A 14,390-nucleotide genomic window follows, 5' to 3' on the forward strand; every position below is an offset into this window, starting at 1 on the left:
ATTGATAGGCCATCTGACTAACAGTGTGTTTTTATATTTGCAGGGGCTTCCATAACAACAATATCAAAGCCATCCCTGAGAGGGCCTTTGTGGGAAACCCTCAGCTCCAAACAATGTGAGCTTAAACACTTAATGCTACAATGTGCATACACTGTATTGGATACACATGTAATTTCTATGTCATGTACTACACAACTCATTACCAAAAACAAATGAATCAGAATATGTCCAAAACATTTTTTTCTCTCTCTTTCCTTGCAGTCATTTCTATGAGAACCCCATCCAGTCTGTGGGAAAATCCGCCTTCCAGTTCTTACCTAAGCTGCACACACTGTGAGTATGTGGTCAATAAAAACCATTCCAGTGAGTTAGCCCAAACACTGTTTAAATCATCCTCCGTCCCCAGCAGTGAGAGTTGAGTGGACATGTGTAATGGCCTACTGAATGATGTTGTGTTAGCGTATTTGCTGCGCTGCGTGCTGATGTGGTAAGAGAGAGTGTGTTGTAAGAACATGTTGAATGGTGTGACTTATGATGTCGAGTGAGACAGCCAAAGCAGCCTTTGTTGATGTTGGAGGAGAAGTTTGATGGCTGAAATGAGCTGTTAGACAAGGTCTGTGTGTGTGTGTGTGTGTGTGTGTGTGTGTGTGTTTGTGTGAGTGAGTGAGTGAGTGAGAGAGAGGAAAAGTAAGAGAGAGCGTTTTCTGACATTTTTCTCCAACTGCAGTTCCCTTAACGGAGCAACACAGATTCAAGAGTTTCCTGATCTGAAAGGAACCACCAGCCTGGAAATTCTGTGAGTGTCTCCTTTGTCCACATGCACAGTATTATTTCACCTAGTGGGCCTTCACCACATACTGTACAACAACAAAGAATGTGAAAAGATGTAAAGGGTTGAGGACACAGATCCCAAGAGTACAAGGACAAAAGAGATAAAAGAACAGAGAGAGATAAGGGGAGCCAGGAGAAACAGAAAGAGAGAACATGTGTGTTTTAGGATTCTCAGAGAGAAAAGGGAAGAACAGGAGACTCAGAAAATAGATAGGGAGGCGTAGGCTAGTTATGCCACGCAGTGACAGGTTTGGCGGACCTACACAGCTCCCTGTCTGACCAAGTTAGACTCACTCGACTGGGGGATCCTTTCGCTTGCTTGCACTTCAACAATGATCAGAGGATTCTCTTTTTCTCTATAGGACGCTGACTCGGGCCGGTCTCTCAGCTCTCCCTCTGGATCTATGTGAGCAGCTGCCTCGCCTCAGAGTGCTGTGAGTACACACATACACATATTGGGGGGGGGGAGAAAGAGGTACAAAAACTGAAACCAAACTGTGGAGAGTTGTGCCCCGAAGCATTTGTACAATCATTGTGCTATGAAATCCAATCACCCTCCATTCCCCCTCAAATTATTGTCCTACTATATGGCCTTGCTCACAGAGCTGACTGTTCCCCCAAATAATCCTGTCACCCTCATAATTTCCCACGCTATAAATCCACAGCTGGTCACTGTGTTTATGTGTGCTTTGTGTATTGTTGCAGGGAGCTGTCTTACAACCAGATAGAGGATCTGCCCAGCTTTTACCACTGCTCTGCTTTGCAAGAGATGTGAGGAGTTTAAACCCCAACACAACTGCAAACAAATATGCATCAAAATCTGCTCCTCTGCACATTTCACATCATACTTACAGTATGCATGCCTATATGTGTTCATCTCAACAGAGGGCTGCAGCATAACCAGATCAGGAGGATAGAGTTGAGCACCTTCCAGCAACTTGTCTCTCTAAGAGCACTGTAAGTCTACCTTTGTTGTTAGATTCACGTTCATTTTCTTGAAAGTGGTGGAAGAAGTATTCAGATCATATACTCATACTATTCTGTTAAACTTAAAAATTCACTTAAGTAAAGATATGTAGTATCAGCATCCTATACAAAAACATTGTATAAGATGTTTTTGGAAGTGGTAGAAAGAGTATCAGTTTTGTGTTTTTGTCAACATTGGTTTTCATTGGTCTGTTTGTGATCAGATAGTCTTATAGGCTTCAAAAATGCAGATGAAATGTTTAGATATTCATTCAAATTGCATCCAGTACTCAATTACGCTTTTAAAAGTAACTAAGAAGTACAGACTTGTAAAATACAGCTATAATTAGTAACTTCCACCCCTGGTTTTTAAAGTATTACTGTTGCATCAATTTGCATGTTTCATTTTGCTGCTGTCCTATGGGAACCACAATGTTATCCATGAGCTAGGAATTTTCTTAACCTTTAAAGGAACATTTAATTCCTTTTTTTTCTAAGAAAAATTGTACTTCAAAATCACCAAATTTGGAGTTACATGGTTTTTACCTCACTAGAAGAACTTGTACTAAAAATTAGATATTTGCCTCCAAAATGTAGGGGAGTGGATGTATAAAGTGAAGTAAAAGTAAAGCTCCAACATAGTGATACTGACCCTTTGGGATTGTAGGGGCCAGGGTGGGTAAGCTGCCATCAGAAAGCATCAGTATATGATGAGTTGGGAATGTGACTCAAAAATCAACTACCAAAAGAAACTTAAAATATAGTTAAGGGAGTAAATGTACTTAGTTACATTCCAACACTATTTTCTCCAACATGTTATTTTCTTGGAAATTCATCATCAGTGGTTTCTGACTTTGGGGTCAGGACCCCTGAAAGAGTTCAAAAGACATTTCTGAGGGTTCATCAGATGATGAACAGGATGGGAAACAACAAACCAAAATTCTGAAACACAACTTGCAACTCTGCAAAATATTTAACTTCAAGCCAAAAACTTTGTGCAGCATTGCTCAAGATCAAACTAGGTACACTTAGGACCTTTTAGTGGAGATTGACATACAACATTTAGTGTGTAATTCCAGTACCTTTCGGTCCATTTCATTTCACTTTGATTCTTTTCTCTGACAGTGATCTGAGCTGGAATATGATCGAGTGGATCCACCCGGATGCCTTCACATCACTTCACTCTTTGATCAAACTGTGAGTAAACGGAAGATATATAACTGTCACTGAAAGACTCTTCTACCTTTCATCTGGTCCTTCTACAGTGCCACTCTTCTACCCTAGAAGGCATGCCAGATTTGTGCATCTTTAATTAAAGTTAAGCTGTGTGTCAGTGCTGCTGCCTTACACAAACACTCCACGCTTGACTGTGTGTGCCATAGACAACCTGTTGTCTTTGGCTCAGTCTACAGAGAACACAGATATGCATTTGTTATGTGAACACCCCCTCTGTGTGGCCAGGAGACTCATCTCAGGTCATGCCAATAAAAACTGCTTCTTTGTGTAAAGACTGGCTGAAGTATGCCTAGCTAAACAAGCAGATACGCTACATTGGAAAGGAAGCGTTATCTGATAGAGAGCGTTGTCTGAACAGTTTAAAATATCTATGAGACAAGGCTTTTTTGTTGCCATGGATGACCCTCGGCAAAATCTGCAATGAAAAACATTTTATAAACTTGAGCCAATCCTGGGCGACTGTGGCTCAGGGGTAGAGCCAGCGTCTTGTTATAGAAAGGACGCTGGTTCGGTTCCCCTGGTCTGCATGTTGAGGTGTCCTTGGGCAAGATACTCAACCCCAAACTGCTACTGATGTGCTGGACGGCACCTTGCATGGCAGCCACAGCCATCAGTGTATGAATGTATGTATGAATTACTGTAAGTCGCTTTGGACAAAGACATCTGCTAAATGCGGTAAACGTAATGATCCAACAGCCCCTCTATTTCTGTCTGTATTTATCTCAGGGACCTGACTGAGAACTGTCTCAGCTCAGTACCTGTTGCAGGTTTGGGGGGACTCACTCATCTCAAACTGAGGGGCAACACAGAGCTGTATGAGGCCTTCAGTCCTGATCACTTCCCACGCATGAGGTAACACACAACCACAGTCATGCATCCTCAACGTGAACTTTTTTTGTTTTCTCACCACAGACTGATTTAAGGTGACAACTTACCCAGGTGTGTATCCTGTGGCTGTAATAAACAATGGATAACTTCCCTTCCCTTTAATTATCTTTCATCTCACAATTTTCTATTAATATCATCAATTTACCGAAAGCATCCAAGGTTGACAATAAACTAATCACACTGTCTCCCTGCAAGCCATTCCTGAACTGAGCTAAAAAATGAGGAAGCATTTGTCAGCAGCAAGTTAATTCTTGTTATAAAGATCCCCAAAGGCAGTGGAGTTAAAAAACGGAGAGTGAGTTTCAAAGGCATCAGAGATGGCAGGTGATCAAGTGGCAATGTCGGCATAACTGTAGAACATCGCCAAAACAGAACTGCTGGCATAGAGCCATTCCAAAAACACTGCACATGCACAGTACATGTTTGGGTTCAAACATCCACTGCAAAGCTGATCTAGAGGTCAAAAAACGGACAGTTTCCCTACAGAAGATGAGGGGCTCTATCTTAACGATCTGAAACGCAAGTATCAAACGCAAAACTTAAGTAGCTTTGTGGGCCGATCTCAGGCGCTGTTGCTATTATGCCGGCGGGATAAATGACTCTTGCGCCCAACGCAAATCTAACATGGGTTGGTCTGAAGTAGCTACATTACTCATAGGTGTGGTTTGGGCGTAACGTGCAATAAACCAATCAGAGCGTCATCTCACATTCCTTTTAAAAGCAGGCGCGCTTGTTCCATGGCGGATTGCTATTATAATGGCGAATTTGCCAGGCGCACGCCAGGAGCGGTTCACAACCGAGGAGACCGACGTTCTCGTCAGGGCCGTAAAAGACCGAGAAGTGGCATTGTATGGGGATGGGAGAAACCCATCCAAATTAGCTTTGATTAAACGGGCGTGGGAGGAAATTGCCACAGTTGTTTCTACGGCTGGCATCGCCAGGACATCGCACCGGGCCTCGGGAGCAGTGTGCAAGGGCCAGCTGAGGAGGGAGCAGCGCAAACACCAAGGTGCAGAGGATCCAGACCCACTACACGCTGTGGCAGCATTGTCAGACTGGACCGCACTGGCCGGGATGCGGCAAGGTATTAATGCCCGTCTCGACCGGGTGGTGATGTTGCTGTGGCCTCTCAGGCGCATCGCCTCAAGTCTCCAAACGCACCACCTGCTCCTGTTGTGCCCCTTCCTCCTCGTCCCACTCCATCTCCGTCCACCCACTCCACTAGGAGCACATCGCGCATTGCCACTCCCGGACCCTCACGGCTATGGCGGGTGCGTCGTATATCGGCGGGAAAAATAATTTGTTCTTCTGTTTAAATCTTTTCAACTTTTTTTTTGTATGGTTTGCAAAAATGGGAACTGCTTCCTTGTAGATGAGAGAAGCAAAGTGTAGACTAGGTTTTTCCTGGTCTGTTGCGGAATTGTTTTCTGAAACAGCAAAATAGCACCAGTGAACGTTTGCGCCGGAACACGCCTCCTCTTTTCGCTGAACCGCCCCCGGGAACGCAAATTCATTCCCTGATTTAAGGACGTGCGTCTGTGGAGGGAAAATTCCAATGTGCGTCGAATGCAAAATAGGAATTATACAAGCGCCAGTGTACAATTCAATTGCGCTTAGTGCAAGATAGAGCCCGAGGAGTGTTGAGAGGATTACTGTGGAAACTTTACAGGTTACGGATTAGTAGTCACTGTTAAAAGTAACATCATTATTATTATTATTATTATAACAATCATTTGAGTTACTTAATTAAATTAATGTAATGTATTACATTGGATTTGATTGATCAACACACAAAATTTGAGTAGATACTGCCCAATGAATGGAGCCAGTTGAGACATATAAAGCTTCTTGTAAGCTTTCCTTCCCTGGATGGCGCTGTACTATTGTAAAATTTGCTTTGCTCGCCCACGTTGTCCAAGATATACCAAAAGAAAGCAGTCCTGCAAGATGTAAGTATGCAGAGCAGTTCATTTTATAAACTACATATAAGCTTTTTACCAAATAGAACATATTGTAATCCCTATTAAATCTAGAGGTGGGAATCACAATGTAAGACATGATAAATACGTATAACATTATGTTGCAAACGATTGCAATAGTATCACGACACAGTGATTTTGGGATTAGCGATACATTGCAAGACAGTCATCTAACGAGATATCCCGGTCTCTGTCTATAGAAAAGTATAGAATAGAAAAAGCCATAAACTAGTAAAAGCCTTAACTGCAAGAAAACAGAACAGTTCTGAAGTTAAAATGTTGATGGGAAGGATTACTAAATGTTTTCAATCTGTTTAAATAAAGTAGTGAGCCTGGCAAGTCAAATAGTCAGGGGAAACTGCATAAATCATGTGCACCTTTTAAGAAGAAACAACAAAAAAACAATATTTGATGCCAGTTTATCGGTAATCATATTGCAAAAGTGATACGGTGTTTTGTAACTGTAACTGTAACAGACTGCGATTACAGTTAGATTGTAATTTAATTACATGTATAAGCACTTGAAATAGCTTTGAAACTTTAATGCAAAATTGTCTTTAAAAGCTGAGCTAGTAATGCTCAATCTCACATTAAAATGAACATAAGTCTGAGGGATTTGTTTGTACATTTGTTAAGCCATCTGCTATGCATTGTTTTTTCCTGGTCTGTTGTCAATACTTCTGCATCTGTTTGTTTCAGGGTAATTGAGATGCCGTATGCCTACCAGTGCTGTGTGTATGGTTCCTGTGACAGCTACAAGCCAGCCAGCCAGTGGGACACAGAGCAGAGCAACACTGACGAGGACCTTCACAAGAGGACTGTAGCCATGTACCCTATCCACGCTGACGCACATTGTAAGAAAGCATGCAACTACGGTATCTGTGAGAGAATATACACAGTTTATAACACACATGGTACACACTTGGATGAGGGGTAAAGCAATAGATGAGAATCTGGGCCCCGTACGTGCTCATTGCGATATTACTGACACAGGCCCACTTGAAACATGTTAGAGCCGTGCTGAAACCGCAGCTACCTGGCAGTGTTGACCCTTCCATGCATTCCTGTGGCAGCCATAAAATATAAATACCAATAAACCACAATTAAGTTGAAATTAAAACCGTTATTCCAACTCCATTAAAGATGAAAATAAACAAATTCTGGGTGTACCAAAGGGTAACGATAACAAAAGATGATTAAACCATGACATATCGCTGATTAAAATTTATTCATCTTTAATTGTTAGAGAAACAGTGCCGGTGATGAAATTTCACGCAAGCGCCAATTATAGTCTATAAATATTATTTTTCTTTCATCGCAGAAGAATGTTAGATCACCTCCCTTATTGCACCAATCCCCTGCAGCCAGTGCCACCCACAATCTAACACGCATATACTGTGTAAGCTGTCATAAAACCTCACACAGGCTGAACAGACATTATAAAACAGATTGACTCTGAGGGTTCGGATTATGAGGTATGGTCATGTATTTTTTCATAAGGTTTTGATTTTATTTTGTTTTGATTTTTGTTTTCAGTTTAGCTTCAGCTAGTTTCCAGAGTGGGTTTCGCAATTCGCAAAAAACTGACGCTTTGGGTTTGACGGTCGGGTTGGTTGCCATCCCAAAGCCAGAAGTCAGAATTTGATGAGTTGGGAATGAGACTCAAAAATTGACTTTCTTATTAAATGAACCAAAAATGTTTTTATTCATGCTTATGTTTACTTTTCATTTTAGTTTAATGACTATTAAAAAAACTAGGTTGGATCTCTGATTGTTGACCATAACAATCCCTTATTCCAGATGACCCTGACCTCGAGGAGTTCCAACTGGAAATAGAGGAATCCAAACTACAGACCAGCGTCCAATGCACACCCACTCCAGGTAATTGAACTTACACATTCTGTGATAATAATCAAGCTTTTATCAATTGAGTGAATTGAATTCATTATGTTCAGTCTGTTTATCCACAGCTGACAATTTTTATGTTTGCAGGTCCTTTCCGTCCCTGTGACTCTCTGCTGGGCAGCTGGCTGGTTCGTGTTGGCTTGTGGTCCATCTCCTTGGTGTCTCTTCTGGGGAACTCCCTCCTGCTCCTGACCCTCTTCGGCTCACCCGGCTACTTGTCACCGCTTCGTTTCACTGTGGCCTGCATGGGTGCTTCCAACCTGCTTACAGGCGTGTGTACATTCACCCTGGCCCTCGTGGACGCTCTAACCCTGGGAGAGTTTGGTCACCATGGTGCCCGCTGGGAAGGGGGTCCTGGTTGTCAGGCAACAGGATGGGTCTGGGTCTTTGCATCTGAGGCGAGTGTGTTGCTGCTGACTCTGGCTGCTGTGCAGTGCGGCGTGAGCGTGACATGTGCCCGTGCCTATGGAAAGTCCCCATCCCTTGGGAGTGTACGCACATGTGCACTTTTCTGCCTCACTCTTTCCCTCACCCTTGCTTCTCTTCCACTGTTAGGGGTGGGGGAATATGGCTCCTCACCTTTCTGCCTTCCCTCGCCTCTGCCACCGCCATCCTCTCGGCTGGCTTCCTCCCTGGGCTTTCCCTTGGCGCTGATTATGATGAACACCCTGTGCTTGCTCATAGTGACTGGCTCCTACATCCGCCTCTACTGGGAGCTACTTCGGGGAGAGTGTGAGGGCCTGTGGGACTGTGCTATGATCAAACATGTTGCCTGGCTAATATTCACCAATGGCCTTCTCTATGTACCAGTAGCTTTCCTGTCCCTCTGCTCCCTCCTGGGTCTCCTCTCTCTGGGAGAGGAGGTGCTAAAATCAGTCCTCCTGCTTCTCCAGCCCCTTCCTGCCTGCCTCAACCCCCTCCTCTTCCTCCTTTTCACACGAGATCACTCCCAGTTCTTCTTCTGGCCTCACCCCAAAGCACGTCCACAGCTACGCAGGGACCGCACCCTGGACTCACTGGTTTCTGTGGAGACAGAGAAGAGCTCCTGCTCCGATTCGTCGACACAGGTTTCGCTCGCTGATACCGATGCCCTGTACAGCAGGGTGCCCCCGCTCCAACCCCGACTGGATCCAGTCAGGTTTTCCCACTGCTCCTCTACTTCCTCTGTTCCTCTCATCCCATGCCAGATACCCACTCCTACTGCCAGAGATAGAGACAGGGTGACAGAACGAGGGAGCATGAGCGACGATGAATGTGTCAAGAGTTTGGATCAAGATGTGATTCATAAAACTCGCTCTCTGTATCACTCTACCATGACTCCCTCGGCAACCTCTTCTCCATGAGCCTTAAAGCTAGCTGTCTGAATAGCTGCGGACACTCAAGGACCATCGAAACCACAGCAGCAAGACCAGCTCTGGGTTATCAATCCTTGAGCACCTAAGAATGAGTCCACACAGAGAGAGTAGAGTACTCAAGAAAAGTCTGTGAGAACACAACAAAGTGCCGAAAAGTTCCCTTCACAGTAAAGACAATTAAAGGAAACACCACGCTACATCATGACTGTTACAATAAAGGACAAATTCAGACACTACTCAGTGGACTGCGTCAGTCATGGACTCACATGACAAAAAGAAAGCTCAAATAAAACTGCATGGAAAATCTAAGCAACAGACAAATCAAAGGTTTAGCCAGGGGGATTTAGGTAGAACCAGTAGAATTTTAAGTTTAAAAGTTTATACTGAAATGTGATGAGACATGCAGCTTAGAGGTTACAGATTGTTTGGTTATATTTTAAGTGGAGTCATCTTATTTTTTTTTTTAAGTTCTATCCTATTGCTAAGGTCTGATTCAAAGAAAGGGAGTCATCATCGGACACACCAGAACATTTTTACCAGAGTAAGCTAACATTTGTATACACAGAAATGTTATTATCTCATATATTTCTTTGCAAATGTATAAAAGCTGTTATAAAATGTTACTGTTTATATGTGGCAGCAAAATGCAACAGGAAACAGATGGCACATTCAGTTTCATACAGTTTACATGATTTTGTCTCAAATATGTAACTCTGCCCACGGAGGGAAGCAGTTATAAAGACTGAATGGGATGTAGCTATCTTTCTACAGACATTAAAGTAGGCTAGCAATATGTACATACAATGTAACTACCTCTGAACTAGCATGGTATTGACTCACTACAGCCTTATGATGTTTGTCTCCCTTTTTATATGCAGCAAATATATAATTTTATATATTAAGAAATAAATCCTTAGTTTGTAAAAAAAAAACAAAAAAACAACCTTGCTATTTAGGATGTACATACTTTGTATACAACTGGTACGCATATGTTTGAATAAAATTATTACCTTCATATTGTACATACATCAACCACTCTACTTGCATGCTGCAAAGGTGAAACACACTTCCACACAACACTGAGCGATGAAGCTGAACGATGGATTAATGTTAAAAATAAACTTTAATAACACAACACAGACATAAAAATGACACATAAATATGTAGGTATTTCTCAATTGAGAGGAATGCATTCATAATAAAAAGTAATAAGTATTTGCACTAAAGAGACCGGAGGCTCAAACACCTGAGATAAAAACTACATGCAGGTTCTCTTTGCTGGCTCCTCTGCCTCCTGCTGTACACCGCATGTCTCTCTTTTACGTGATGAAGCTTTTTGATCTGGAGTATTTTCTTTGTTGCTCTCCACAACTCCCTGAACAAAGACAGATATTATTTTAGACAAAGGCAGCATTGCTCATCTATGGTCTTCCACAACCAAAAAACTGATAGAATATAGAGGTCACATATGAGTACAAATGCAATAAGCTGTATCACTTTGTAGAAAGTGAATACTGGAAACATTCAACTGATAGAGCACAGCACCACCTTGTGGGTAAAATATACAATTACACACAGCTAACACAAGGAAAGACATTATTGTGCTCTGGAGCAAACTACAATAACCATGCCACTCAGTAAGAGCAGTGCAACCTACCCAAAAAGGTCAGAATATAATTAAATTAAAATACTTAAAAGTGGAAAATTGCTTCCATCATCATACACCAGAGGGACTTACCTTATTTTTCTGAACAGCATGTTCCTGTGTCCATTTTCTGGCCTTCTCTGTGAACAGCTGTTTGTTGTATTTGAACTCTGATGACTGCATTTGAAAAATGTAAGCGTATTTTTACAGTTGTATGCAGTGAAAATACACACTTGATGACAGGGTGACCGTGCAAATGCTCTCAACTGCTAGTTTTAGGAAATTTTCATTAAAAATTAGAATACAGCTACTATCTACTTGCCGCAATGTCAATGAAAAGTTGGGTGAAGTTTGTTAGTCCACAAAACATTACTAGAGCTTTACAGCAATAGCATTCTCCTAAACTACTGATGTTGTTAGAAAGTTGTCCTAAGACATAAAAAACAACAACTGAAAGAAATTAAAATGGCTCCATTCAGCTCATCCGTTATATTCAGAAGATACTTTTCATTTTGGGGTAAACTTAACTTTTAGGATTGCAAGAGATTGTACTTTTGAGATAAGAAGTACCAGTGTTTCAGAGTGATATGTAAACAAGTTATTCTGGCATTTAGTAAAACTTCTGGCTTGTAATAAAAAGAAAGAAAGCATCCTGGAAGGAGCACTCGTTTCTTTTTCCAGGTACAAATTTTAGGCATAGTGGTATTTAGTTCTCAGCCATCCTGATGTCCAAAATCAATCTAATAAAGGAATTTTCGTAATCGTAAGTAGGTTTTTGTGAGTGCAGGATTATGTGTGACTCACAATATCGGCCATGAGCGGGTCATCTGGATTGGGCTCAGCCATGAGCAGCTGAATGGAGGTGAGGACTGTGGAGATGTTTAAGGATGGTTTCCAGGCACCCTGAATAAAATGAACAAAAGAAAAAAAAGAAAAAACATTCAATCCACTGTTAGCTGGTATATTGCCTCACTCATTCAAAGCAAAAGCCAGATGATGGAAATAAAACAATATTTTTTGGATTTTGTTTGTCACCAGTTACAACCTTTGGTGGGAGTTTGAGAGCATCATGACAAATACGTCCTGAATTGTCGATGTTTGGGTGGTAAATGGGAGTCAAGAATCGTATTTTAGGAGGCTCAAATGGGTACCTAGGAGAAAGAAAACAGTGGGTAAGTCTTGCTAGACTAGAGTAAGTTTTTATAACATAGAAAGGGAAGACAGAACACATCAGTGTTAATCCTTTGAGTGTCCTCCTTGTCTCTTTTAAGATCTCTGTGCCACATATTGAAGGATGTCTCAATTCCTAAAATGCTCCTTTCAACAGTAGGCTATATAAAAAAGGACGATGCAGCTGTGCCACACATCATATTTAATTGGTATCTCTTTAAAATGATGGCTCCAGAGCAATGATTTCTTATTTTGATAAATGCCTTTCGCTTAAACTCCTCCCTCTGCGTGTCTCTTCCTTGCCTACTCCGCTCACATCTGTGGTGGGAGGGACTCAGAGCTGAGGAGAGGAGGTGAGGAAAGGAATAAAAAATGTACAAACGCAGAAATTAAATAAGGGGTGTACCTCTCTGGGACCTTGATCTCTAAGGAGAAGAGTCCACCATCATATGGAGTATCTGTACCACCCATTATCTCTGTAAACCAGAAAAGTGTGAAATAAAGCATTATCAGGTAGCTTATCACATTCACTAGATTAGATTAGATGGGCTTTATTTATCCCACAACAGGAAAATTCACTTGTTACAACAGCTCAAGATGCACAAGTACAGGAAAAAGAAGCAGACAAATATACGTAAAGTTAAATAGAAAATAAATAGGAAAAAAATGTAGTTACAAAAACAATAACATATTTACAAAAAGCAAACATGTGAGTTGATCAAGTGATTGATCGGGTAGTGATTGAGTTAAGCAGTCTGATTGCTGTGGGATAAACGATCTACTACTACCACTCAAAATTAATTTGGTATATTGGGATATGGGTGCATATATGCGTGTGCATGGATATGCAATAAACGTCAAATTAAATGTGTTGCATTATTTGTGGGGACCAAATACCAATACACAAATTAAAAATTAAGATATGTCAGAAGAATACACAATCAAGTGAAACACTACAATATCCCAAGTAGTAGGAATAGTTGAGTAGTGGATGTGGTACACTGGTGCAACAAATTCCTGTTTTTTGTTGTTTTAATTATTTCAATTTCAAGACCTTAGCGCTGAGATCACTTACGTGCCCGGAGGTCGTCTATCCGTTCCTCGGTCTGCCAGCAGGTTATCCCGGGAGGGGGCTCGGTGCTCAGCATCTGGAGTTCACGCTTCAAACGGGAAGCCCTCTGCATCTGTAAGCAGAGGACTGTTATTACTTAAGTATTCATTTTCAACTGATAAAAAACATTCGCTCAAAAGTTTAGTTAGTTAGCATCACTGTTGCGTTTGACTTAATTTTATTCAACGTTAGCTGTCGTGTTAGAAGCTCCAAGCTAGTTAACTTAACGTTTACGTTTACTGATTATGTAAACCTGTTGTCTCTGTGAGTCAAGTAACAAAACCACGGTCGAAATAAGATGTTGCATACTCGATATTAAAACACACAGACTTACTTTTCTCCCGCTTTGATAACTGTCGTCCACTTCCCGACCTAAACTCAGTTAAACTTCACTTCTTAACTTCACACCACCGTCAGAGAGGAAGCGACGAAAGCTCTGTTTTGGATTTCCCTCTCCCTACGTCATCAACATCGCCCGCGCTTAACGTCTTCTTCTTCTCTTGTTTTAAAGGCGAGTTTTCACCAAGCCAGAACACGAGCGCCACCTGTCGTCGGCTTGCGAGTATTGTCTTTATGACGTGGATACAGCATGAACCTGAATCTCACAGCCTGTCTCACTTGCCAGAAAACCAACGAGGTCAGAGCTTCGTCGTTGATTGATGTGTACATTTTGGACAAACGAAGTTGGCGTGGATGAGTTTTCTATTCTCAAAATCTATCTTTATTTGATCAATTTGTCTATGTCTAACCCGAGGCCACTGTTATTAATTCTGTCTGTCTGTCTGTTTTTTTTTTTTTTACCCCTTATTTTACTAACAGTACAACCACCCAGAGCTGTAAAAAGTAAAAGCAACACTTCAGTAAAAGTAGATATAGAAAAGTAGATAGATAAAAAGATATCACGTTAAATTATCACTTTGCAAGGTCACCCTATGAATAACACTAAGTCTTTCAGTATGATATATTATATGTACTTGTAGTGGGAGAATACCTCCTTATCCGTCAAATTATTCCACTGTCAGACCCTGTAAATCTGCTCAAAGGTTAAAATCCAAATTAAAGGAGATACAGCTCTGAGTCTAAGTCCCAATCAGAGGTGAAATCCGCTCAGAACCTAAGTCCAGACCAGAGGCCAACCGCTCAGAGCCTAAGTCCCAAAATTGCTCAGAGACTAAGTCCCAAAATCAGAGGCGAGGCAAAAGGTCTTCAGTCAAAAAGGTGTTTATTCCAAGAGAAGTTACAATTCCATGAGTTACCCCGTGGCAACTGAGAAATCTCCCCTGATCACCCCCTTTTATACCTGG

General features: G+C 41.6%; 2 protein-coding genes across 5 annotated transcripts in view; one reads left to right on the forward strand and one right to left on the reverse strand.

Annotated features, from left to right (window-relative positions):
- Nucleotides 1-10,186, forward strand: part of lgr6 (leucine-rich repeat containing G protein-coupled receptor 6) — a 78,959-nt gene extending 68,773 nt beyond the window's left edge. For all 3 annotated transcript variants that reach the window (XM_030422604.1, XM_030422602.1, XM_030422603.1), the window contains exons 8-18: nt 44-115; nt 262-333; nt 728-796; nt 1,194-1,265; nt 1,537-1,602; nt 1,717-1,788; nt 2,923-2,994; nt 3,760-3,885; nt 6,600-6,754; nt 7,701-7,781; nt 7,893-10,186. In XM_030422604.1, coding sequence (XP_030278464.1) covers nt 44-115; nt 262-333; nt 728-796; nt 1,194-1,265; nt 1,537-1,602; nt 1,717-1,788; nt 2,923-2,994; nt 3,760-3,885; nt 6,600-6,754; nt 7,701-7,781; nt 7,893-9,148 — 2,113 coding nt within the window. In that variant the 3' untranslated portion in view covers nt 9,149-10,186. The remainder of the gene's footprint in view (nt 1-43; nt 116-261; nt 334-727; nt 797-1,193; nt 1,266-1,536; nt 1,603-1,716; nt 1,789-2,922; nt 2,995-3,759; nt 3,886-6,599; nt 6,755-7,700; nt 7,782-7,892) is intronic.
- The window catches only part of ube2t (ubiquitin-conjugating enzyme E2T (putative)), a 33,930-nt gene extending 20,354 nt beyond the window's left edge, over nt 1-13,576 (reverse strand). Inside the window, exons 1-7 of one of the 2 annotated variants that reach the window (XM_030422610.1) lie at nt 13,421-13,576; nt 13,051-13,159; nt 12,382-12,451; nt 11,851-11,956; nt 11,610-11,708; nt 10,899-10,982; nt 10,265-10,535 (exon numbers count right to left, since the gene is read on the reverse strand). In XM_030422610.1, the coding sequence (XP_030278470.1) occupies nt 10,419-10,535; nt 10,899-10,982; nt 11,610-11,708; nt 11,851-11,956; nt 12,382-12,451; nt 13,051-13,159 (585 nt within the window). In that variant the 5' untranslated portion in view covers nt 13,421-13,576 and the 3' untranslated portion in view covers nt 10,265-10,418. Of the gene's footprint in view, nt 1-10,264; nt 10,536-10,898; nt 10,983-11,609; nt 11,709-11,850; nt 11,957-12,381; nt 12,452-13,050; nt 13,160-13,420 lie in introns of those variants that run through there. The other variant, XM_030422611.1, reaches the window with a different exon arrangement.
- Nucleotides 13,577-14,390: the final 814 nt, after the last annotated feature.

This window comes from Sparus aurata, chromosome 7, assembly GCF_900880675.1.
Source record: "Sparus aurata chromosome 7, fSpaAur1.1, whole genome shotgun sequence".
Taxonomy (NCBI): domain Eukaryota; kingdom Metazoa; phylum Chordata; class Actinopteri; order Spariformes; family Sparidae; genus Sparus; species Sparus aurata.